We start from the raw sequence: 27,961 nt of genomic DNA, 5'->3' as shown, positions 1-27,961 counted from the left end.
GGTGAATGAATCAATTCACACACATACATACACACACACACATACACACACACACACTCTCTCACACACACACAGAAAAAACAAACAAACAACAACAACAACATGAACAACAACAACAACAAAAAAAACCCGGGGGGTGGGGGAGAGGAAGATATAACAACCACAACTTTTTTTTTGAAGTTCTTACAACTAGAAAATGGAGGGGACACACCTGGGTGGGAGTGGGGAGAGGGAGGAGGGAGGGAGGTTTCAGTGACGGGACACAATAACTAACTACATTGTATATTGACAAAATAAAATTAAAAAAATAAAAAATAAATAAATGCCTATTTATCTCAAGTTTGTCCCAAGAAAGGGTTATTCAAAGCTGTATAACTAGGTAACAAACTTGGCTTTCCCACACTAGTTAGAAATACTCTCTAAATATTTATAGAGATGTGAATGTTATTATGCCATTTACCTCCCTTCCTTTGTATGTCACCAAGGCAGCCAGTGGTTTGGCGTAAAATCTGCTGTAGGAAAATCCCAAGCAACCGTACATACTGTTCGCCGTGAGCTTCAAAGCTTTCTGTCGAATGTCATACTACAGACCACACAAGGACAAAAGAAAAAAAAAATTTTTCAGATGCTTAAGCACTACATTAAATGTCTTTCTAGATCACCAATGAGAAGGAGAAGCCCTCAATATCCCTGAAAAAAAAAAAAACAAAAGAACTCAACATAATCAACCCACTCTCCTGGATCCATAATTCTCTAACCTCCTAGAAGCAAATAAACACAAACTCCAAAGCTCTGTGGAGTCAGAAGGATCTTGCTCACATATGGCCTTTGCAGACAGAGGTGCCGTCCATTCTGAGGCATTCTAGTATTTTTGAATGGTTACCTACCCGGGAATTTTAAATAAGCACATGCATTTGCCCACAGCATCCTGTTTATACCACTCCTAAATAATCAAATTCTAAAAGCTGAGACTGTTACTCAGATGTCTTTTAGTAAAAAGATATACCTGAAGAATAAGGTCTGGATTTAAATCTTGCTGTTTCATTAGCTGTTTGACTTGTTTTCTCCGCTCTACCAGTTTCCGGATCTCTCTGGGCAAAATGCCCATTTCTAAGCTTGGATCTGGCAACTCAGGAATCTGTTCCTGTTCTCCATCCTAATAAACACACAACAGAAATTTCAGACAAATCAAACTTTCATGAAATAAGTTTCGAAAATAATATTTTGTGGGAGATCTCCCCCATGATCATTTTTTTTTTTTTTTTTTTTTTGTCTTTTTCATGACCGGTAAGGGGATTGCAACCCTTGGTATGGTGCCACCCGCACCGCGCTCAGCCAGTGAGTGAACGCACTGGCCATTCCTATATAGGATCTGAACCCGTGGCGGGAGCGTCGTTGCGCTCCCAGTGCCGCACTCTCCCGAGTGCGCCACGGGGTCAGCCCATGATCACATCTTAAAAAGCTACTTTCTCATGTAATTAAAGGTCAACAATGCATGGGTAGTATAAGAAAGCTGAGAGGGTTGTAGAACAAGTCAACATTGCCCCCTTTTCTCCCAATTCCATCAACCTGTCATCCCAAATATCTCCCACCCCTGTAGTTACAAATTTAGATTTCATTTAAAGGGATGAATTTTTATACATGCTACTATCCTCTCTTCAACAAAATTGGGGAGCAACATGTTTGGGGAAATTGTTTTTAAAATACAAACATTAAAACGGACCTCTAGGATTAAAAATAATAACCAGAAGCTAAACTACTGTTTTAAATTATTTGTAATACCAAACAAAATGCTATAGTGTTTTGAAACTATGGAGAATCATAGCAATTACTGTAAAAGTTTTAGACTAAAAATAAAAAGCTAATACTAAATCAGCAAATTTCTTTTAAGAATCTGCAGCACATTTAAATAGGTCATGACATTTCTAAAAATTAATACACATATATTCCTTAGCATTTATGTAGTACTTTTTACCTATAAACAGCTTTGCAACCAGTAGAATAGCAACGTTTTAGAAAAGCAACCAGCAGTCTTCTTATATTAAAATTTACAGCAGGAAAAAGCAGGGAAAGCATTAGACCATTTTTCTCAAGGTTCCATTAATTCTAACAGGCTACAAAAAAAAGCCAGGCACATTTGCCCTTTCAAAGGTTCAGAATTAAAAATAAACCTCTTGGCTTAAAGTACATCAAGTCAATGCCATTTGATAACCCAGCCTTTACAAAATATCTGATTTCATAAAGATCAGTATCTTCAAATGGACGCTCTTACAATAGTAATAAGGACCTACTGTTTTCCAATATAGCAGACGATGATAGCAAACCTATTAAAGGGATCTTGGTACATATTTCAATTTATTTACAGCAACTATGGAAGTCAGATAAAAAGTAAACAAAAAATCTGGAGTCAAGAAATTTACAATCCACTCCTAGCTCTACTACCACTATCTATCTAACACGGTTCTGAAGACCAAATGAGGTCATGAATGATATACAATCTATAAATTGTTACATGTATAATATTTCTTAGATGACCTCTAAGATCACTTCCAACTCTGAAATAACTCTATTACATATCCAGAATCCAACCTGGAAAGCACAAATAAACAAAATGGTGGTGGGCCGGGGTAGAGCTGGGTGTGGGGGGCAGAATGGATAATGATAATTATCACAATGCTGGCACAGCAGCAGGACAAAGCCCAAGGAATAGTAATTGAACACAGTCACTACCTTTTGGAGATGTCTACCCAATACATTTTCTATAAAATTATCCTCTAGTCGCACAGAAAGGCTCACCCTTAGCAGCCAGATTTATACTCTGTGAACCCACTCCTGTTGTTACAGGCAATGGGACCAGGGGTGCTCACCGACCTAGGAAAGGCAATCAGATTCTCTTTTCTGGGAATATGAAATTGGGACTGAAAAACAGTTCCCAAGCATGTGGCTGGAACTAAAAGACATGTAAATTCAGGAGCTAGAGGGCAAATAGACATCTTCTGCCATGTATACAAAAAAAAAAAAAAAAAAGAAAGAAAAGAAAAACGATATAAAAAGGAATAAATGAAATGTGGTGTATATATACACACACAGAGGAATGTTATTCAGCAATACAAAGGAATGAAGTAGTAATACATGCTATGACACAGATGAACCTTGAAAACCGTATGCTAACTGAAATAAGCCAGATACAAAAGGCCACATATTGTATGATTCCATTTACATGAAATGTCAAGAATACGCAAATCTATATTGGCAGAAAGATGAACGGTTGCCTACAGTTGGGAGGAACAGAAGGATTGAGGGAGGTTTCTTTGGGAAATAATGAAAATGTCCCAAAACTGATTGTGGTGATGGTTGCAAACTATGAATATGCTAAAAGCCACTGAACTGAACACTTTAAATAGATGGATTGTATAGTGCATGAATTATACCTCAAAAAAGCTGTTAAAAAAAGAAACAGAACCAATCTGAGTCTCTTTCCACCCAACCCTTTTCCTTTTTTGACCACTAAGAAAGGACACAATGTATCCTTTAAGAGGAAAAACTAGAATGCTCACACCCTGGGTTTTCTTCCTCCTTTAAGCAATATTTTTAACCTCAATTTCAGAAGCCCCTAATTGAATACAAACCTCTCTAACTTTCTGTGCCTCTGAAGCAACTCTTTGCACTGTTGTAAAACAAATGTTAAATTCCTGAATGATGGAAGGATATAAGCTGTTGAAGTCCAGAAGCAAAATGAACTTATCATAAAAACCTGAAATGAAAAGCCACAAAATGTCATGAAAAGTCTGAAGAAAAGCAGAATTGTCAAAACATATTAGAAGTACTGTACTATGAAGTATATTATAAACTACAGTATATATTATCCATGGCTGTAAGGCAGAAGGAAAAAAAAGAATTAATTATCACTCCATAAAATAACTTGGATTACAGTGAAAACCCAGATCACAAAAGAAGAGGGATGAAAAGATCCTGGCTTTCCTTGGAACCAGCTACAACCAGTCCTTTCCCCAGCAGTCCCCAAAGCACACCATTATTATGGGCAAACACCTTCCCATATCAATTATTTTAGAGAGGTATCATATCCATTTCAAAAAAATGTTAAATTCTCCTTCAAACAGGCATTCCCTCACACCTACTCTCCCACTTCTGCACCAAATAAGGCCCCAGTGAGTGGTTATATACTTTTTTTATAACCATCCTTTTAAAGAATAAAGTGAGCAGCACATTTATACATAAACTGTGTTAAAAATCAGACAAAACATATATATATTTACATATATATAAAACATTTATATATATATAAATCTATATATATATATAAAGACATATATATATGAGACATATTTATATATATAAATGTCAGTAGTGGAACGATCCACCCTTTTTACCTGCAAAGGGTGAACAGAAAGCTACTATATTTCTCTAGGACATTTACAAAGAGTTATCTTCACCTTAAGAAGAAACTGAATAAAAATAAATGTCCACTATTAAGACAGTAGTAACGACTGCAAACATATATTGATAGCTTACTCTGTGTCAGGCACTATACTAAATATCACTGTTATTCCTTAAACCCGTGTGGCAGATAGTACTCTTATTTCTATTTTACAGAAGAGGAAACAGAGGCTTACAGAAATTAAACAGGGAGTCCAAGATCACACTGTCAGAATTCAAACCCAGATCTATCTAACACCAAAGTACTACTGTTGTTTCATTACAACTAATAATAAAATCACTTTTGTCAAAAATGCCTCCTACTCAGAGTTCAAGTTACTTAATGAAATTCACATGCATTTTTGCACAATGTGAATATCCTTAACACTACTACCAAACTGTACACTTGAAATTAAGATGGTTTTCTTAAAAAGATCTTTTCTAGGGCCGGCCCGGTGGCGCACTGGATAGTGCGCCGCTTGGGAAGCGCGGTGGCGCTCCCGCCCGAGGGTTCGGATCCCACATACAGACCGGTTCCCGCTCACTGGCTGAGTGAGGCGCGGGAGCAACACCGAGGGTTGCAATCCCGTTGCCGTTCCCCGGTCCGGTACGGGGGCAACACTGAGGGTTGCGATCCGTTGCCGGACACGGAAAAAAGACAAAAAAAAAAAAAAAAAAGATCTTTTCTAGCTGTGTACCACAAAACATCTTCATTGCCATTCATGACAACACGGAAAAGTTATTCTCCTCTTGAAGACGATTTGGTAGATACTATCTGTACTTTCTTTTACTTTGTTGTCCAACTGAACTGTCCTAGCACACTGGGCAGAGCCCACAGTCACAGAGTAGATGAAAGAAGACAGAGGTGTTCCTACCACTGGACCAATGGTTAGCTATATACTGGACCAGGGATTGGCAAACTATGTGCAGACCAAATCCAGCCTACTCCCTGTTTTTGTACCATCCATGAGCTAAGAATAGTTTTTAGATTCTAAATAGCTAGACAAAGTCAAAACCAATAATATTTCATGACAATAAAAATTACCTGAAATTTAAATTTCAATGTCCATAAACAAAATTTTATGGGAACACAGCAAAAAAAAAAAAATTCACATTAATTCCATGTCAGATGACTGGCAAACAAGATTTTCACATGAACAAAAGATAAAAAAATAAGGTCATTATGAGACCTATTTGCTGACCTACAAGATACAGTCCAGGTCTTCGAGTTTCTCAAACCTAGCTCTATATTAAGAAATTCCTTAACACCAGAAACAGACCAATCTGCTGCCCAGCCTTACCAACTTTGGGGTCCAAAACCAAGCCTCCAGCATAAGCTGCTTTCTTACGTCCTTTCTTGTATTTATTGATATCTCCAATTTCTTCATCTTCATCTCCCTAATATCAAATGAAAAGATAATTTCACCAGCCAGCAACTAATTAAATAATTAAGAAGTTTTATGATTCTCTCTTTTCCAATTGCAATACTCAGTTCTAACAGACACTATTTTCCTACCTGTGGGAAAAGACAATTATTATTAATATGTTCATGAATCCAAATGAATGCCAAACATGGTAGTTTTCTAAACAAATACTATATCTCTGAGTTAACAAATACTCAAATTCTGGGCCGGCCCGGTGGCGCACTCGGTAGAGTGCGGTGCTTAGAAGCGCGGCAGCGCTCCCGCCGAGGGTTCGGATCCCATATAGAGACCGGTCCGCTCACTGGTTGAGTGCGGTGCGGGCGCGACACTGAGGGTTGCGATCCCGTTACTGGTCATGAAAAAAGAAAAAAAAAAAAAAAGGAACAAATACTCAAATTCTATTTTTAAATGTTTCTGAATTCATAGAAATTTCTTATTTTTAAATGAACAGACGTTAAAAATACAATTTTTTATATTATGTAAAATTTGAGATTGTAAAAGGATCCTCCATAAAGTCACTACTCTAACATTTATAACATACAAACATGAAATATTTCATGTAGGCATTATCATTATTCTCATTATTCATATGGACACTATAAAATAAGTATGTCTATATACTGAAAATTCATTCCCAAGTAGTTTATTAATAGCAAATATTCAATACCACAGAAGTTAAATTCAAATGCCCTATAGAAATTTTGATAATGTGCATAAAACAAGCATATACAAGAAACTGAATCACATTTTAACATTCAATTCTCATTCTAAATCAATTACTATCAGTGCTGATAAAACAGTAGCTAAACTAAGTTTCAGTTCCAATGTGAGGAAGACCATTTTAGAAAACTTACTGTTAATTGTAACTAGTACAAAAAAATGCAATCCGAAAATAAAGGCTCATAGGTTCAAGGAAATAAAAGGTTTGATTAACTGGCATTTAACTTCTGGTATGGCTAAAGTGGCAAAACATTTTCCACATATCCATAAGAGAAGTCTAATGACTCCCTTAAAGAATGACGTATTTCAGGGAATTCTGGTCAAGATGGCGGAACAGACAGTCCCCAGCATCACTCTCTCCCACAAATCAACCAATTTACAACTATAAAAATGTAGCGACAGCCAAACTGGGGCTGCTGGAGCTCAGGGGAAGAGGAGGAGAGACCTACAGAGTTCATGAAAGTGGGGAGAAGCCACAATGAGAGAAAGAAAAAAACCGCTCGGAGTGTTTTGGGCCACAGCAGCTTTAAGGCTGGAACTGCTGAGCGCATTGAGCAGGAGCTGACAGAAGCTGCAGCTGTGCCCTTCGGCTGGAATTGCTTGGAGGCAGCAGGGGAGAAGAGGGTCTTGGTGGCCCCCAGGACAGCAAGACCACTAACAGGGTTCCTGTGGATTCACGCAAGAGTGAGGAGCCAGAACAGCTGAAAAAGGGGAGCCATTCAGAGGCCGGTGAGTCATTGCGAGGAACTGGAGCAGGGCCTGTCCCATGGGAAGTGTTTGGAGCACACGTGGTGGTAGAGACAGGCCCACCAGGAGAACACTGGGACACAGCAAGGACAGTTGACCCACACCCCAATCATTGCAGGACCACTCAGAGGAGACTGGTCAGGAATGCAGAATTGCATGGGATACAGTTTGATGAAAAGATTCAGGCCCAGATCAGAGCTTCTACAAAACCCAGGAGTACCTGGTCTCTGGAGAGCAGGAAGTACCTATAAGGTCAACCATTAAACCCTGAGCTGCACAAAAAGTCTTCCCTAGGGAAACAGCAGCAAAGCAGCAATTTAGCTCAACAACACAGCTGAAGTACTGGTTCCCACAGGAAGTTCCCCCATTTTAGAAGAAAAGGACAAAAAACTAGTTCTGGCCCAGGCACACCATCAGCGCCTCAGGGCCCTGCTTGGGGCATGGAGCCAGGGACCAGACACCCCGCCCACAACCAGGCACACCAACAGCGCCTTGGGACCCGATCGGGAGCCCGGGGCATGCAGCCAGGGACCAGACACCCCACCCACAACCAGGTACACTGCCAGTGCCTCAGGGCCCCACCCAGGGACCCAGGCCATCAAGCCAGAGACCAGACCTCCCGCTCAATACCAAGCACACCACCAGCACCATGGGGCCAACCCAGAGACCCAGGGTATGGATCTGGGGACCAGACCCCTCCCACAAACAGGCACACCACCAGTGCCAAGGAGCATGCCAAAAACATCACCTCCATGTGGGTGGCCCACCACAGCCACTACAATAACCAAGGCTGCCACGAAAGTGGCTAGACGTCACAACCACCATGCGGATGATCCGCCAGCAACTGTAGTGCATTGACACAAGGAGAGTCACCAGTAGAGACCAAAGCAAAGAGTAGGATCTCTCTCTCCACAAAGCCCATTCCAGAGTGACAGAAGAAGCATCTGCTCTATGATACTGGGGGACCTGAACACACCTTTCAGCATTGGAAAGATCATCTAGGCAACAAATCAACAGAGTAACCATTACTCTTTCAGAGGGAGAGAAGAAATCTAGGGTTATCAGTTGTGGGAAGGGGGAGGGAGAGGGGGATACGGAGAGATTGGACAAGGGGCATAAAGAATAAGTACAATTTATAACAATATACATACTAATAATATTGATTTGATCAACATATGTCAACACTGAATCCTAAAAATATGTATAATCAATTATGATTCAATAAAAAAATTAAAAAATAAAAAAGGAATTACATATTTCACAAATAATTTTGTCTGTACAGAAGAGAAGTGGAAAAGAAAATGACAACACAAACACAACGGAACAAACATGAGAGTTTCTACAGTACACAGGGGATTAGTTATTTTGGAAGCAAATGTTATCACAGCAAAAAAAAAAAACCCTAGAAAAACTAGGTAATAAAAAGAGCGGATAAGAAAAGGCAAAAAAAAAAAAAAAAAAAAAACTCTATACAATTATGGACCCACCAGTTTTTGCTGAGGCTTTCCGAAAATCTGCTTGTCAGGCACGATATAATTGTTTTCATAAAATGCATGAAGCAACAAGAACTCATTACGTTCGGATCTTCCACCCATCAGAGTCCTGGACTATTAAAAAGAATTTCATTCTTAAATTTGAGTTCAAAACCATAACAAACAAAAGCAACTTTGAGTTGATAAATTTAATCATAGCACCTCCTTCAAAACTACTCCTAATAACAAGGGCTGCTTTAAGAAAAAAAAAAGGTACTAAATTATACCTAACAATTTCTTTAAACATTATATTTAAAGCAGACAAAGAGAACTTAAAATATTGACAACTTGAAGCTGGCTATTTCTCCTAAACGGACCATTCTACCAAAAAGACACATCCAGATGTTAAGAGAGATGACCCTTATGTTTACGCAAATTTCAACACACTGCACCTGGCATTCCTCCCCTTCTCCCAACCAGTTCTTCCCTTTACAAAAGAAACCCAGCTTTCAGAGTCCAAGTCACCCATTTTATAAGCATGCATTTAGACTCATTATCATATAACAACTACCCCAAGCAAACACTGAATCCAACAGGAAATGCTTTCTCCCCCTTTCTAAGTTAAATTTACCATAATGTTCCCAGCGATGTTAGTGATCTGCAATGCTAGTGGAAGAACATTTAGCTCACACATGATCTGTAAAATGAACCTGGCATCTTTCCAGGTGTGTTCCAACAGGTACAACAGATGAGAAGGTTCACTGTACAGAAAAGTAAGAATGAAACAGAATCAAGTAATTAAAAGAAACAATGACTATAATCAGAACCTCATAAAATATTACACGGAATTTTTGGTATAAGTAACTTCAGAGCAATGACACTCGGCTTTGGAAACAATTTAAAATATAGTTGGTATGTAACTAGGAATTCATTCAAACCAGTGATCCCAATGCCCTTCTCCAACATACAAAAAAATCCCACTAAGCGAAGTAATGTATTAACTACAAACCTGAAAACTACCTAAATCCTTCCATTCATTCAAACCTGAAAACTACCTAAATCCTTCATTCTATCTAGTAAGTATATATTGTATGCTTACAATGTGTTGTTAATTTATATTGGCTGTGACCAAAACAGACAAAAATTCCTGTCCTCATGGAGCTTACATCTTCATGGGGGAGACAGAGTATAAAAAAGATAAATAAATTAACAATACACTGTACCCCACAAATATATGTTAAGTAAATGTTAAAAAAGAAATTAAATATATAGTATGTTATATAATACTAGGTGTTAAAGAGAAAAAGTTAAGAAGCAAAGGAAATATTAAATAGCAGGAGCACAGACTGAAATTTCAGTTAGGGAACTGGGGAAGTTTTCACTGAGAATAAAGACCTAGAAGATGTGAGGGAGCAAGCCTTATGAATGGATATCTAAGGGAAGAGCATTCCGGGCAGACAAAACAGTACATTCACAGGCCCTTAGCTGGATGCAAATCTGGCAGTTCCAGGACGAGGAAGGAAACCAATATGGCTGGATCAGAGAGAATGATGAGAGAGTGGTAGGAGATAAGGACAAAGTTAACAGCACAGAAACACTTTGTGTGGGACCCTGTAAATCAAAAATAGGACTTTGGTTTTTAGTCTAAATGAAACAGAGTCACTGAAGATTTTGAGAAAAGTGCCATATCTGACTTAATTTTAGCAGAATAACTCTGGTCCTGGATTAAGAAGAGAACACAAGGGGGCAAAGGCAAAAGCAAGGAGATAAGTACATCTCTAGTGACCCAGCAGAAAGAGGATAATGGCTTGCACCAGAGTGGGTCCAATGGAAGTGAAAAGTGGTCATATCTAGATATATTTAGAAGACAGAGTTGACAGGATTCCCTGATGGATCTACTGTGAGACGTCAGAGAGAGGAATCAAGGATGCCTCAGAGGTTTGGGGCCGAGGGTGACTTTGGAGGTTTCCAGCAGTAACAGAAAAATACAGTTGCCATTAATTTAATAAGGAAAGATTACAGGAAGAACCTAAGGGAGAAGTCTGGCATTCATGAGGGAGGGCTAACCCGAAGGTACACAGGTGAGAGGCATCAACGCCCACGTGGTATTTAAATCCCTAAGATTTGGTAAGATCACGTAGAGATGGAACACAGTTTTAAAAGTAAAGCACTCCAAGGACTCAGTAGAAACAAGCAGGAAATAAGAAATGGCAGAGGAGTAGAAGAAATTTTATTTAAGAAATAAGCAAGCAATATCTCTAAATAACCTAGGGCCAGCCCATAGCTCACTTGGGAGAGTGTGGTGCAGATAAATAATCTAATGATTGCTCAGTTTGTATATTTCCAAAATATATACACTAATTCCTGAATAAATAAAGGGTGGAAATCTAAATTTCACATCAATTTCCAAACTACTGTTAGGAAACATTAAGACAGAGTTAAACAGGTTAAGGAGATGGAGATAAACTGATCAAATTAGAATAATTCAAGGGGTAAACTAGTTCAAATTAGGAAAGTAATGGTGCTGACATGACACAATTTTCCCCTCCATAGCAAGCACCACTGGCTCGGCTTATATCCCCCTAAGCCTAAGAATGATGTTGGCATCCTGCTGTTTCTAATTTCAACACAGACAAACTCTGAAGAATCCAGGATCATACCTGTACATATTTTGCACATCTTCTATTGGGATTACAACCCTTTCAGTTCTCAGAATCTGTTGAACAAGTTCAGACAAATGGTAGCTTTTACAACGAATCAATTCCCTTGCTGAGATTTCCACATCACAGATCATTCGGCCACAGGTAGCATTTCTTTCACCAAATCCACTCCGGCCCTACAAGATGAGTACAAAAAGCAAATCTTATGAAAGAGCAGACAGAGAGAACATTTCATTCTAACCTATTTTGAAGCTGGCCCAAAATTACAATGATGAAACTCTCATTCTTCTATTTAACAATCAGATATTTTTAAACATTTACTATGTATCTGACACTGTACTAGGCACTTGGGATGTAGCAGTGAACAAAACAGAAAAGATCCCTGACCTCATTTGAGATTTATTATAAAAACAGATATCATAAATAAGAAATCACACAGTTTTAGGAGGTAATAATTATATTGAAAAGGGAGAAAATAAAGCAGCGTGAAAAGAACAAGGAATTTGGGGGGACTGCATCTTAAATAGGGTGGCTGAGATAGACCTCACTGAGAAGATGCCATATAAAGAAAATCTCGAAAGGAGTAAGGAGTCAGCTAATCAAGTTTTCAAATAAAGTGTTAATAACAAATCTACCACCTTAAAGATATGACTAGGAAAAGAGGCAAGAGCAGTGGCCCCAACTCTGATCTATAGCAACACAATCCTCTAGAGAACATTATAAAAGGCAGATTCTTAAGTTCTACAATGAAGCAACATGCCCATTTTATTTATAAGCTTTAAGTAAAATAAGATTGCAAGCACTGAATAGTATCAGGTTTAGGAAGAAGGTGCTTCGTAAAAAAACCACCAAAACCTCCACACATGAAGCAAGCAGGTAGAATGAAAAGTACGTGTGCTTTAAGAGTCAGACAGGCCTGGGTTCAAATCTCAGTTCTTACTAGTTGTATGATCTTGAACAAGTTACATTACCCCTGTGAGAATGTCTATAAAATAAAATTGGAGTTGCCATGAGAGGTAACTAGCACAGAAAGCACTTAGCCCGTTGCTTTCTTATACATGCAATGTCAGCTCCCTTCCATTCATTCTTCCCATTCTTCCTGAATAGCAGCACTCCATGATTTCTGAACCCTGCAACCCTACCCAAAGGGCTATCATTTTGGGAATGCCGAAGTGAAGGCATCATGTATGTGCTGTCTTTGTCCACTATTCCTAAATTCTAACTGCTGATTTTAAAAACTACCAGAGGCTTTTACAAATAAAATGCTGGATTCAAAGGAAAAGATGTTTAGTGCTAATTAAAACGTATTGAAGTTCCTATCACAAGACAACCAATTCCTATTTTAAAAAGTATAGTGTGTTTTCTGGCAGCTACCCAATATAAAAAAGCCAAATAAAGAAACAAGATTTTGAAAATTGTTATTACCCCAAGCTTTGGCATGTTGGATCGCTTCAGTCGACCTATCTTGGACCAGTGAGAAACTTTGCACACATTAATTCTCTGAAGTAGTACTTCCAGTTCAAACCCATAAATATTATGACCCTAGTGAGAAAAAGGTGGCAGCCAATAATGTTATAACAAACACAAATTAGAGGATTTATCTTCATACTCACAGGATCTCTTTGCCCTTTCTTTTTCTGGTCTCTAATTGAAGACATCATGAACTTATCTCCAATTGGGGGTCCTTTTCTTCTTCAGGAATTTATTCATCAAGCAGCGTTCATTAGCCTTGACATTAACAAGGCTGCTAAGCAGACTGCTGAAATAAACTTTATTTCATCCTAATTGGTGTAAGGTTCATATGATGTCTTTTAATTTGCAGCTCATGCCTCAAAATCTCAGAGGCAAATGCAAATTTTAATGTCCCATTCTTTTCACATCATCAGAAAAAGCTGTTCAACATTCAATTCAAACATTTTGCTTTCTTAAAAAGAGAACTCGCCTATGTTGTGTAATAGTATACATAAGACTTCTTAGAAAACTCAAGAACTATAGTTTCTTCTTAAAAAATTTAGTTCAAACACTACTGATTTAGACCTTTAATCAATGTGCAATAAAATATATATATAATACCACTGAATAGTTCAAACGAGAAACTTGTTAAAAACAAGGAAACAAAATTGTATAAAGCAGAAAATATCTCAAAAATGCAACCAGATTTTTCATTTCTATAATAATTTCTATCATGTGAATAACATGGTTCACAGCCTACATTAATTAAAAATTAAAGTTTAAAATAATTCAGATCAGTAAACAGATTTACTTGTTATTAATTTTAATTAAAAACACATACTACTACTTAGACTAGTCAAAATTATAAAGACAAAAAGTGGAATGGTGGCTTCCAGGGGCTGGGGAAATGGAGAGTTAATGGGTAGAGTGTTTCATTTTTACAGGATGAAAGAGATATGAGGCTGAATGATAGTGATGGTTGCACATTATGAGTGTAGTTAATACCACTGAACTGTATGTACACCTAAAAATGGTCAAGATGGTTAGTTTTATGTTATGTGTATTTTATCACAATAAAATATATATATATATACCACTATATATTTATGACAATTTGTCTATTAAATTAAAAAACCCAAAAGACACAAGGAAGTGTCAGTTCCAAATTACCATGCCTGGGATCACGGGCCAAAACCCACGTCAGAATTCTATCTTTCATCTGGATTTCTCACACATAGACTTGGTTTTAACACTCTAAGCTGGGCCACATATCCTACCATGATATCTCCTTGGGGTCCAAGATGTAGTTATTGGAGACTGGTGACAGCCTAGTACTGAGCCTGAGTGCCATAGTACAGCACTGTGGACAGAATCTCCTTAGTGCTTTAAAGATGGGTCCTGAAATATTGTAAGGGAAGCACATACAGAGACATCAGTTACAATCCACAGGCTCTCAGGACGTTAGCTATACCATTGCCAGGTAAGGTATTCAAGCGTAAAAATGAACATGGAGAAGGATATGGCAAACATTTTTCCAGCCTTCCATGTAACCAAATAGCTGATATCACATTTAAAATGGAGGCATTTATAGACAACCTTCTTCCAAAAAAACAAAAACACAACATAATTTGATTGACCCGTTACCCAGAAAAATGACAAAAGGAGGAATTCCTATTAAGGAGCCTACAAACTAAGAAAAGCCAGAGGATACATAAAGCAAAACGTTGCTTCATGACTCTTAGGAATTGAGGCAAAAGCAACCAATTTATTATTAGCTCTCGCTGTGTAGCGGAAGCATACCAGGTCATCAAGAGAAAAAAAGATTCCTAGCCCTGAGCTCTCAAAGAGATCCACTGTCATAGAAACCCACTAAGCTCATAAAATTAAGATACTTAGTTTTATGATTTACACCAAACTAAGGGGATTAACTAACCCCTGTGACCACTATATGACTGGGCCACTAAGCCAAAATTGTGGAGATACTAACAGCTTACGTACATTTACTTATGTGCTGGTGTCTAAATGTAAATAACTGGAGTATCCTGAACTTCAATAATAATTCATGAGTTGCTTTACGTTAAAAATGTATCTTGCAGTGGGCTGGGATTTTTTTTCCCTTTTGATTAGGAGAAAGTATAGTAACGCCCACCAGTCCATAGTGTCATTTCACTCTGAAAATATTCTTTGCTGCTCAAAAGTACTGACAAAATCACACTGAAAAGAACTAAAGAATGAAGAGCTCCCCCGTGACATGATCAAACATCTACTCACCACAATGATATCAGGATCAATTTTGTGAACTTTTGCAAGGAAAAAACCTAGCAATGTTCTTTCCGTTGCAGCAACCTCAGCCTTCACTTTCTGTTAGACAAAAACATACCAATCATTAACTCTTCACTCTCAAGTACTATACCCTGGCTTCTTGTTCAACCAGGCTAAGATTTCTCAGGGTTAAAAGAAACCATCCATTTCAAAACTAAATGCAGCAGTGAAATTCCTCATTCTATGTTTTGTAGTAATAATTGCACAAAGGCTCTGAGGAGCTCATTCTAGTAATAAGCATGTGAATAAAGCAAAATTTAAGTGTTGAGCAACATCAAGTACAGAAATATCCTCCACAGGGACATGCTAGCTCATCTGAACACATTTTAGAGTATATGAATCAGAGTACCAATCAGAAACATTACTTCCTTTCCTATACAATCCCTGGTAGATTTCACCATTTATGTATTTACCACACAAAGAAATCCCAAAGACTGTATAAACTAATCTCAAACAGTGGTATAAGAACCAATAAATAAGAAACTAGAGTAAAAACAAACATATTTAAGATTTAGAAACATTTCTTTACACAAAAGGCTTCCACTTGGATTACTGAATATAAATCAGGTATTCAAAAGATCCACTCTTATTAAAAATCTCTTAAAATGCAAGTTGATGACGACATGTTTTCTACAACTAGCCTGGTTAAAATATGTCACTTTGACTGCAATGAAATTTTCCTCCATTATTTCACTTGGACAGGTAATTCAGGGTACTTCATAAATAATAGCTTAATCCAATAATGCCCTCAACTACTGGACTTCTCAAGCCAATTTAAAATAAGTGAACCTGACAAAGTTGCTAACTTTTAATTCTGTCAAGCGAGGACATTAAAACACACACAAAAATAATGTACAAATTAATCAAAACCATCATTTCATAAGAGAAACGACATAGTCTCCAAAAAAAGAAATTCTTTAGATTGAATACATTTACCTTTGTGAAAACCTCACTACATTATACAGGTTGTAAGTATCCCTTATCCAAAATGCTTGGGATCAGAACTGTTTCGGATTTCAGATTTTTGGGAGGTTTTGGAATATTTGCATTTATTCTTACTGGTTGAGCATCCCTAATTTGAAAACCCGAAATCTGAAATGCTCCAATAAGCATTTCTACTGAGCATTATGTCAGCACTCATAAAGTTTCAGATTTTGGAGCATTTCAGATTTCAGAATAGGGATACTCAACCTGTATGACTTTTTCTAATTTTATTAAAGACCCATGGACTATACCAGGACTTAGAGATCACTGATCTATTTTGGCCAGCCCACATCAAACTTGCCAATACGTGGCCCTTTAACATCCACTGTATTCCCAATTTCACCTGGCTTCCCTCAAGCTGGAGAGGGGCTCTACCCAATACCTTCCCCCCAAAAGCAATCACATGATCATGCATTTTGGAAAAACTTCCAATTAAGCTATCTGAAGGAGGGTTTAAGCCTGTCCATCTACTAACACCATGTAGAATCCCATTACTTTCAGGTGGTGGAACATTTAAATGTTGGTAAATAATATTTCTAGTTTTATACTTCTAATACATTTTAATGGGTTAATACCATACTCCAATCTAGCAAGAATAGAGCTAAAATATTAAAATATAGAACAGCCTTTTTCTATTAGTCCATACTATCCTCTTTTCTCTTTCCAAACAAACAGATGCTTCATATTTAAGAGGAATGAATAATGTGTTCTTTACCTTTTTCTTAATGGCTTCTATGAAAGCATATGGAAAAATACAGTCCTTTGGTTTAGACACAACTGTAAAAAGAAAAAAATAAAGATTCCAACACCCATTCAGTCCAATTTCAGGTACACGTACACTGCATGTTTCCAGTGGAAAATATCTTAAATATAAATAAATTCCCCCCAATCCCTAAAGAGGTCAATTATTTCCACTGGTCATGTTAAACCTCAAAAGAAGAGCCAAGCACAAAACCCTAAGTCCCTACTTTTGTTAAAACTGCTTTGATGAAACATATGCTATCCATTGAAGTCAAAATGGAGGATTATAAGTCTTTCCCAAAGAAAACACCCCCACCACCAAAGCCCCAACCAGCATACAATGGAGGAACTCGGTTCAACCCTTCTCAAAGTTAGAAAAGTAAAGATGAACAATGCTTCCCCTACACTATGTTCCTTGCCATACCTAACAGCTATTCAGAGTGACATACACAGAGGAGGTAAATAAATGCATATTGAAATGAACTAACGACTGCTATCTTCCATATATTTTCCAGGCTATTCTCATTGTCATTTGGTTACATATGTTCCACCCACTTAAGTAAAACTTCAAAACATTCACACCTCATTCTCTTCTCTGCATCTTTCCTAGTCCTACCTTCCCAACACCCAAGAAACCTGACAGGAGAGGCTGCCCAAGTAAATCTCTGGTTCTGGGCTAGAGATCCCAGAAAACATAATAGATCAATAGTGTTATCCCTCCCCCTTTTTTTAAAAAACAACAAAACTTTTAACTGGCCAAACTCTCAATGTGGAATATGTCAGAATCTTCCTTGGAGACTGACTCATATATGCCAAATTCTGTGGAACTGTTTCACTCATTGAATTTTATGCACAGCACAAACCAACTCCAATTTGATATTACTGTAATTCCTCCCAAATAGGAACACTCATTTATTCCTTATATTCCTTGGTCTCTTGCCTCATCACACAAAAACTCTGGCCAGATTTCTATGATGGGCTTTTTGAATGACACCAGGAAATGAAAATAGTTAAAGCCTAATTTTGACTTAGGAAAAAACTACTCAATACCAATAGAGTAACCACTAGAACAGAAAAAAGACATCAAATTGCCTCCAGATTTCTGCTCCTAGAACAAAATAAACCAACTGAATAGGAGACAACCAATCCAGTAAAACTTGGTTTTCACAGCTGAAAAAAAAATTTCTTTAACAATATGAACTAACTATTCTTGAAAACAATTTTTGAAAAACAAGTTACTGATCCACCAGCTGGAGATAAATAAGAAAGCTCAAATCAAGCCTTTAGTAAACATACCACAGAAGTGTGACTGAAAGGGAGGCTGTGGGGGTGCTTTATCTAACGCAAAACTGTGATGGACCAAAGCTGCAATGGCAATAATCTGCAAGGAAAGGAGGGAAAAAAAAGTCACTTATTAGACACCTACTATGTATTCTGCATTCTCACCAAAACTACCAAGAATATTAAAAGATATACATTTTAGTACATATGAATACTTTTAACTTTTTATTATGAAAATATTTAAACAAATTAAAAAATAGAATAAAATTAACTCCCATATACCAACCATCCAGTTTTGATAATCAACTCATCTATATCCCAACCCACTTCCTGCCTTCCTCTGGATTATTTTGAAGAAAAACCTAGACCTATCATTTTATCCAGAACTATTTCAGCATGAATCTCTAAAATAGGGTTTCTCAACCTCGGTACTATTGACATTTGGGGCTAAATAATTCTTTGTTGTGGTGGCTGTCCTGTCCACTGTAGGGTGTTTAGCAACGTCCCCAGCTTCCACCCACCAGACACCAGTATTACCATCCCCCACCACCCCATCACTGTTTCCAGACATGGTCAATTGTCCCCTCAGAGGCAAAAATCTGACCCTGTTGAGAACTACCACTCTAACAGATAAGAAGTTTTCAAAATATAATCACAATACAATTATCTCACCTAATACAATTAATAGTAATCCCTTAAAATCATTAAATATCCAGTCATGATTTAAATTTTCATGTTTTCCAAATTATCTCAATTTTATTTACCAAATAAGGTCCATACTTTGCAAGTGACTGATCAATATCAATCAGGTACATCCCACCCCACCTATCATTTCCTTGCAATTTATGTGTTGAAGAAACTGGGTCATCTGTCCTATAGAGGACTCCATAATATGGATTCTGCTGCCTGTATCCTGATAGTGTCACTTGACTGCCTATAAATTCATAGTTAGATCTTAAGACTTGATGAAAACCAGGTTCAATTTTTTGGCAAGAATACTTTAGAAAGCACAGGCACATGATGTCTGCTCATCTCTATTTTAGTGATATTAGCAGTCACTAGTGATCACTGTCTGTATCCATTATTTCACTGGGGACTGCAATACTGCAATATAATATTCCATTTTTCCTTCATCATTTATTAGCTGGAAACCTGCTATGAAAAAAAAAAACTTCCACTCATCAATTATTTGGTTGCCTGAGGTACAGTATTTGCCCAGAAAACTCAGGATAAATGTGTTCAGAAGAGTCAGGATAAATACTCAATTCAATCCCTTTACCAGTTTTCAAAATAATGAGTTGATTCCCTAGCTTTCTTTGCAAGTTACCAATGTGGAGTTGTTACTGTTAATAATATCATTATGAACTCATAGATTTGATGTGTTTCAATCTGTTGCAGTTATTCATGCTCAGATTAACCCATCTTTGGTCAGTAAGAGACTCTTCAAGGTGACTCCTAAGTCCTTCTTACATATCTTCAGTAGATTTCAATATCATCCCTGCTTTCTGGTATAGCAAGATGTTCCAGACTTTCTTGCCCTGTATCAGCCATTTCTCCACAGAACCCTATTTCCTTTATTAGGAAATGGTACGTGGAACCTCACTCTGGGCACTAGGGGATGGATTCTTTTTTTAATTTAACTAAATACTAATTAAATCCTTTCCAAACACTTAACTATTAACTATGGCCATCTCCTATATTAAAAAATCAAATCACATACTAAAAAAAAAAAATCAGAGTGAAAACACTGCCAATATGCTGTTAAAAAAATATCCCCATCAACGTCAAAAAGACTTAGAAGCAAACATAAAGAAGCTCCCATTGACCAAAGTGGGACAAATGTAAGCATTAAAAATAATAATAATGAATACAATAGAGTAAAACTACTGAATATATATAAAACCCATGTGTTAATAATGATATTCCATAAAAGTAAAAAGAAAAATAAAAAGGACAACAAAAATAAATAAAGCATTAGTTGCTACTGCATGTAATGTAGGTCCTCAATTTCTTACTTGAAAAATTGGCAATGAAAGAGAAAGAAATAAGCATTTATCCTGTCTTTCCTGTGTAAACTACTATAGCATAACCAAATAATGCTGGTTAATGAAGAAACATTAATTTTATAGAAAATTTTAGCTAATAGAAAGCCACCATTTTACAACTCCTAATGAAATAACTAATTCAGGCAAAAACAACTAATAAATGAAGCCATTATACCAGTGGTTCTCAACTTGGAATGATAAATGATTTTATCCCACCCTCCGTCAGCCCCCTACCCCCCGGGGACATTTGGTGATGTCCGGAGGCATTTTTTGGTTGTTACAACGAGGGGGGAGGGGTGCTACTGGCACCTAGGGGGTAGAGGCCAGGGATGCCACTAAACAACCCACAATGCACAGGATAGCATCCCATTACAAGGCATTATCCAGCCCAAAATATCTGTAGTGCCACGGCTAAAAACCTTATATTAGATAAAAAGTTGATGGAGAAATTTACAATGGTTATCAACTCTTGAACCCACCAATCAATTACAGCCTCACTAATAACAGTTTAAGCAGAAACTTTGTGTCTTCTGATATTATACAATATGAAGTACACTGCACCATCTATAAAGAATTTTGGATAAAAAAGGTGAAACTGAATCTAACTGATCCTTTAGAGCTAACTTATAGTACACAGGAATATAAAGGATCAGCAGATTCTTAATAGAATAGGCATCAGCACATTCTTTCTGTAAAAGGCCAGATAGTAAATATCTTAGGCTTTGCAGGCCATACAATCTCTGTCATGACTACTTGAATCTGCCATTGTAGTGCAAAAGCAGCTGTAAACATGCTGTGTTCCAATGAAACTTTATTGACAAAAACAGGTGGTAGTGGGCTAGATTTGGTTCAAGGGTCATTGTTTGCCAACCCCCAGTATAGAAGAAGAAGGCAAATGACAAAACAAAAAAGAAAACAAACACAGAAAATGGGACATTCTATGAGACAGCCAACAGTAACTCTTTAATTATTCAACATCACTGAAAAAAACTGGAGGGGGTGAGAGGGAGCTATTCTCATTTAAAAGAAATTCAAGAGGCATGAAAATCAAACGCCATCCATGAATCTTGTGTGAATCCTGATTCAAACAAAGCAACCGTTAAAAGACATTTTGAGAAACAAGTCAAGGTAAGTATGAACTGGGTATTTTAGATTATATCAAAGAATCACTGTTAATGTTATTATCGTGTTAATGGTATTATATAAGAAGATGTGTATGTTTTAAGAGAGGCATACCAAGGTATACGTGGGTTAAATGACACAATGTCTGAGAACAGCTTTAAAATACTTCAAAAGGAAAAAAGGGGGGGGGGAGTGGATTATAAACAAGTATGACAAAATCCTACTAACTGCTGAATATGAGTGATTGGTATAGGAAGTTCATTGTATTATTCTGTGTCTATTTAACATTCCCGCAAATAAAAAAAATTTCAAATAAAGTCCAGTCATTTAAGTCTTTAAAAACAACAACTCCAACTCAACATAAATTCCATTAATTTTCCAAATGGAGTGTCATAGTGAATTAGTATTCTTTCCCCTCCAAAAGGAACAACTTTCCCTTTCAGAAAAGCTGTATAAGTTCAGGCAAGTATTACATCTAAAGCATAGGTAGAAAATCTGTCCTGTTTTGTTTTGTTTTGTTTTTAACCTCATTTTGATGGTTCTTTGTATTCTGCACTGTCTTCATGCTGAAAGACATCACCACAAGTGGAGGAGAACCAACATCCTTAATTACATTCACCAGGTCTGGTTTCAAAGCCATTGCCTCAACTTTACACCAACTGATTGGCTGATTCGAGAGCTCTGAAAGAGAACAGATACAACAGATCAATAGCTATTTACCGAAAAACTACTATAATTAAGACATTTGTGACTGAGATATTCATCAATCCTGTCTTCTAATAAGAATGACATATTATAACATCTAACTAAAAATAAGCCATGTTATTGGGTTGTATGCAAATAGTCATGTGTGTGTACATATGTTCATTTTCCTGGGAAAAAGGTCCATAGCTTTCATCAGATTCTCCAAAAAATCCAGAACGCAAAATAGGTTTTAAAAAAAACCAAAACATCGCCATGGAAGAATCATAAGACATTTGTAAGAGATTCATGAAGACAAAACAGAGTATCATAGATGCAAATACTGAAAAACATCAGGGAACAGGATAAATAAGCACTATCCACATTGGGTAGTGATTCTCCCTTCCCTCAAAGGTGAGAAGTTCACTATGGAAAACGGTTGGGCCACATCAGCCAGGTCTGAAGTACATGCAAACAACAGCATAACAAGGAATGCACTCCAAATGGTCACCTGAGCTGAGGCCTCTGTCAGACTAGATTGCCAGGCATTACAGAGATAAAGTGATTCTAAATGTATTCCCTATACTCATTCAAGGAAAACCTAAAAAAAAAAAAAACACAAAAAAGGAAGTGGACACAATAAAATAAACAGACTAATTCCTTAACTTCCCTTTCAAAAACCACATCTATCAGCAATCTGCTCAGCATTCTGAGAGCAAATTTTTCCTTACGTGGATTTTTTACTTCAAGCCAACAAGGTCCTTTGATCTTTCTGTTCATCAAGAACAGTTCCAAGCTGGATGTGTTGGTCCCAAATACATGAGAAAAAGTTTCTCCTTTCAAATCTTGAGGAAGCTGTGGCACTTCAGCCTGAAAAAGGCAAAAAAAAAAAGTTTTTTTTTGTTTAAAACTATTACTTCACATTTTCCAAAGTCTATATTTGAAATAAACAACAGCTTCTCTATGAAGCACCAGAAGAAACCTCTTTGATACATATGAAATGTAATTTGCCACAAATGAAATCCAAAACAATTCACAGTAGGAAACAAAACCAATTCACAATGACAAAATAATGCATCTTGATGATACCCATTAGAAGAAAAATAGGCCAAGAAGCTCCCCCAAAAGAGAATTTCTGTCCAGAGCTATACATGCTTTACTGATAAAGAATAGCCACGTAAGTACCACTCCATTAGAAGAATGAAAGCAACAGAGTGGGACTCATTGAAAATGCTTCCATGGTACTTTTTCATCACCACTGCCAGAAACATTTTTTAAAAGTTTCCCTTTTGCAACATCGTGGGATCAAACACTAGAACAGAGAGGTAAAAAGAGGTTGGGGTCCAGTTAGTTAACATCCGCAGCAATGACCTTGCCTGTCACAGGAGCAAGAGCAGCACCATAGCGATGGTACTGACACTCCTCTCTCACCTTTCCACTGCTCAGAAGGGACACTTCAACGGACTAATGATGTCCAACTCCATCATGTGGCATTCAATCCACTTGACAAACAGTCGTGCTATTTCGAGTTATTTATTTAAAGATGCATATTTGAAAGCAGAGAAAAGCAGTGTAACCTGTAGTCTATATACTTAATTTTATCCATTTCAATTATTCATTACTGTAAGTCCACCTCATTGAACTGTAGGCTTGAGAAGCCCTGTCAGTACTCCTAACTGAAAGACAGTTGAAAGTTTAAAAATAGAAAAATGTCATTCTCAACCAAAACCCAATAATTTTCTTTGTTTGACTTACCGAGTATCTAACTTCCAAGTACTCAGATTTTTCTGGAACATCAGGTATCTCAAAAGCATAGTTCTTTTCCACTATCTGGGTACGTAGACATTTAAAAAATCATTAAGACAAAAACGTTTTACAAATTGCATTGACAAGCTTTACATACACAAAACATGCTCCTGTATTTAATCATCAGGAATCCAATATACGTACAAAACACAAAGGCAAATAAAGCCAAAAAGGCACTCTTTCCCCTTTTAACTGGGACTAACAGACCCAGTGACAAAATGCTTTTAAAAGGACTTATTTTGGACACTAGAGAATTTAGAAATATTTGCGTTCAAGAGGGGCAATAAAAGATTAAAGCTTTTTTTTTTTTTTTACAATGCCAATGCATTAAATCATTTGCTACTATTTGATATTAAGTAACTCCATCTTGCTAGAATAAATCATTATTACCATTATAATTCCAGCTCATATTTACTGAGTGTCAACTATGCATCAAGAACTATTCTGATCGCCTAATATGAATGAATTGATTTAACCTTTCCAACAACTCTTGAAATAAGGACCCATTTCCCAGATGAAAAAACAGGCATACTGAAGTCACTCGACACTTGTCCAAGGTCACACACTAGTAAGCAGTAGGGCTAGGACTTAGATCACAAGCTGTCTGGCCCCAGCACCTATGCTCTTCATCATTATACCACATTGCTTCAAGAATTTTAAACACTTGACCCATCAACCACAATTCAAAGCTCAAATAGTTAAGACTGTTAGCCTTATCTTCAGCAACTCAATCCTCCCTTTACTGCAATCATTACTAATAGCCAGTATTCTGAGTGGGCTACAGCCCCCACAATTATGGCCAAAGGCATCAATATCTCACTAAAATCAAAACAATTTATCATACATATCACATGAACAGAAGATTTTCATTCTATCAAAAATAACATCATAGTTCCTAATTTTTAAAGACAAAACCTTACCTAACCTTCTAACCAGAAACATCTTGGCAATAACTAATATAAACAAGATCAGAATAGTTTCTTCTCCATTTCAAAATAAAAGCACAAGATATATTGTGCACTGGAAACAATTAATTTGCTGAGTTATCTTTCTATTCAAATTAATAAACAGTTTATAAGCAGTTTAAAGAGAAAGAAAACATTTTTACACATTTAATATATTGTTTTTATATTCATACCTATGAAATTTCCATTCAATAAATTATAGTCATGCAAAAAGCATTTTGCATGAAGTACATATGCAATAATTACTGTATCTGCTAATCAGGATACGAACAAACAGAGCTGCAAAAAATTTGTCACCAAATACAAACCTTGGACTTGAACTTCATAATTTTATATTTTGTTGCTATTTTCTCATCAAATTCATCATAAACATCCTTCATTGCAACTGGAGTTCCTGTTTCTTTCCCTGTACTTAGATCAATTTTCTGTTCTCCCATGGAGAGGGGAATGGAGGGAAAAAAGTTATCTGTACATAAGATCTTCTCAACCACCAAAATTCCAAGTCTAAATCAATTTTCATTCTCACCCATTTAAACATTTACTAGCACAGTCTTACAGGTGAATTTAAAGATACAAAGAGACCCAAAATATGTACTAAACTCAATGCCCAATTCCTCCCAATGGCATCATAAAAAGAAATCAGAAATAAAGATGATTGATCCTACAAAATGAGAGACTAAGTATTGTAAATCCTGATCAAGAAGCTCCACAGTTCAACTGAGATGGGGAGGGGCTTGGGCTGGGAGGGGAGTGGGGATGTTAAGTACCAATAAAAAAGGAGGAACAAATGGAAGTGACTTTGTTAAATGGCCATGGAGGGAATGTTACTGCTGCCAATGCAGAAAAAGCATGAAACTGGGACAAACATCATGTCACATTTTAAAGCCTTATAGTCCCAACCCCGATTATTATAGAAATAAGGGGTGGGGAAAAAGATAACAACATATACTAAAACTCAGACGCTTATACTCTAACAAGTTGAAAAACTGAGTTCGACTTCATTTCTCTACTTTTCCCAACCTCTAATTGGGGTTGCTGACAATCAGTGGTCACTAGGCAGGCAGCAATAAAGAGGCATCAGGGTTGTGGACAATTCATAGCTCTGTTGAAGGACAGGGTTAGTGGCAGAACATAAAATGTATGGCATATACAACTACTGAGAACTAAAAGCTAATCAGTAAGGTCTACCATTTCACGGGGAAGGAAGTACAGCATTCGCTCAATGTTTTTCACCGTGACACAACAGCTCACATGGGTTTTAGCTGATTCAATCCAAACTTTGCCAAACAGAAATACCACACCTAAAAAGAATAAGGGAAAACCACAAGAAAAGAAATATTTCAATTACATCAAATTAGAGGAGCAACACACAAGTTCAGTGTATGTGCCTTCATGATAACTCATTTTGACAGAAAATTGATATTTGCTGCCCACTCCCCAAGACCAGTTCTTTACTCAGTACTTATGACATACTACACTATCACAATGGTACAGTCTGTGACCACTGGGAGGACAGGGGACAAAATGACTAACTTCGTGTAAACATCTTCCCTATAACCAGGATCACGCACATTAACAGAAACAAAACAAGCAAATTATTCCCAAACAAATCTCATACTTAAGCCTCTTTTGAGAACTTATAAATCCGAAAACCCTAAATTTCATTTTTAGTATTTGTACTTAAAATAAAACCTATATTCATGTATCAGGATAACTATGGTATGTCAGTATTTCTCTACAGGTAAAATTGTATTTAAGAAAAACATAATTCATCTTATATGTCTTATTCCATATAATAATAAATATCTCATAATAGGGTTCTACTCTTATATCCTATTTCACCTTTTCTATCGCACAGGCTATTTAAGACATCTGGCTAGGCAGAATTTATAAGGTTCCTTTCTCTTCTATTTCAGTTTAACAAATTGTTTAGTAACTAAATCAGTAGACATTCTCCTTTTGAGACCTCTAAGTAATGTATACCACAAAACAAAAACATGCTTTTCTAGACATCAAGTCATTGTTAATGAAAATTGGCCATTAAGAAAGGACTCAGATGGGCCGGCCCGGTGGCGCACTGGATAAGTGCGCCGCTTGGGAAGTGCGGCGGCGCTCCCGCCCGAGGGTTCGGATCCCACATGCAGACCGGTTCCCGCTCACTGGCTGAGCGAGGTGCGGGAGCGACGCCGAGGGTTGCGATCCCGTTGCCGGTCCCCGGTCCGGTGCGGGGGCGACACTGAGGGTTGCGATCCGTTGCCAGACACGGAGAAAGACAAAAGACAAAAAAAAAAAAAAGAAAGGACTCAGAGGTTCCAGTCAAGATGGCGGAATAGTCCCCAGTGTCACTCTCTCCCAAGAATCAACTAATTTACAACTATAAAAATGTAACAACAGCCAAGCTGTGGCCGCTGGAGCTCAGGGGAAGAGGAGGAGAGACCTATGAAGTTCATGAAAGCAGAAGAAAGCACGATGAGAGAAAGAAAAAACTGCTTGGAGCGTTTCAGGCCGTGGCTGCCTTAAGGCTCGAGCTGCTGAGCACATGGAGCAGAAGCCGGCAGAAGCAGCAGCTGTGCCCTTCAGATGGAGTTGCGTGGAGGTGGCAGGGGAGAAGAGGGCCTTGGTGGCCCCCAGACAGCAAGGCCATTAATAGGGTTCCCGTGGACCCATGCAGGAGCGAGGAGCCAGAAGAGCTGAAAAAGGGGAGCCATTCAGAGGCCGGTGAGTCATCACAAGGGACTGGCACAGGGCCCATCCCATGGGAAGTGTTTGGAGCATGGGCAGTGGGGAAGATGGTGGGCCCACCGGGAGAACACTGGGACACAGCAAGGACAGCCGATCTGCCCCCTAATCAATGAAGAACCACTGAGAGGAGAGTGGTCGGGAATGCAGAATTGCATGGGGTGCAGTTTGATGAAAAAACTCAGGCCCAGATCAGAGTTTCTACACGACCCAGGTGCACCCGGTCTCTGGAGAGCAGGAAGTACCTATAAGGTCAACCATTAAACCCTGAGCTGCACAAAAGTCTTCCCTAGGGAAACAGCAGCAAAGCAGCAATTCAGCTCAACCACACAGCTCAAGTACTGGTTCCCACAGGAAGTTCCC

The 27,961-nt window shown here is 37.6% G+C and overlaps 1 protein-coding gene across 1 annotated transcript in view; it reads right to left on the bottom strand.

Moving 5' to 3' along the window:
* Window positions 1–460: 460 nt before the first annotated feature.
* POLA1 (polymerase (DNA directed), alpha 1, catalytic subunit) overlaps window positions 461–27,961 on the bottom strand; it is a gene marked incomplete at its 3' end in the record, with an annotated part of 55,113 nt that continues 27,612 nt past the window's right edge. The window contains exons 11-26 of the mRNA XM_008579964.1: window positions 26,048–26,160; window positions 25,168–25,284; window positions 23,844–23,918; window positions 22,820–22,958; window positions 21,934–22,088; window positions 18,256–18,340; window positions 16,934–16,995; window positions 15,184–15,273; window positions 12,886–13,002; window positions 11,461–11,636; window positions 9,432–9,561; window positions 8,816–8,935; window positions 5,739–5,835; window positions 3,630–3,754; window positions 1,007–1,156; window positions 461–583 (exon numbers count right to left, since the gene is read on the bottom strand). Of these exons, the coding sequence (XP_008578186.1) occupies window positions 461–583; window positions 1,007–1,156; window positions 3,630–3,754; window positions 5,739–5,835; window positions 8,816–8,935; window positions 9,432–9,561; window positions 11,461–11,636; window positions 12,886–13,002; window positions 15,184–15,273; window positions 16,934–16,995; window positions 18,256–18,340; window positions 21,934–22,088; window positions 22,820–22,958; window positions 23,844–23,918; window positions 25,168–25,284; window positions 26,048–26,160 (1,874 nt within the window). The remainder of the gene's footprint in view (window positions 584–1,006; window positions 1,157–3,629; window positions 3,755–5,738; window positions 5,836–8,815; window positions 8,936–9,431; window positions 9,562–11,460; window positions 11,637–12,885; window positions 13,003–15,183; window positions 15,274–16,933; window positions 16,996–18,255; window positions 18,341–21,933; window positions 22,089–22,819; window positions 22,959–23,843; window positions 23,919–25,167; window positions 25,285–26,047; window positions 26,161–27,961) is intronic.

The sequence above is a fragment of the Galeopterus variegatus genome, unplaced genomic scaffold (assembly GCF_000696425.1).
Source record: "Galeopterus variegatus unplaced genomic scaffold, G_variegatus-3.0.2 Scaffold1995, whole genome shotgun sequence".
NCBI classification, from domain to species: domain Eukaryota; kingdom Metazoa; phylum Chordata; class Mammalia; order Dermoptera; family Cynocephalidae; genus Galeopterus; species Galeopterus variegatus.
Note: the sequence above shows the minus strand (reverse complement) of the source record. Positions and strands in the feature narration are given on the sequence as shown.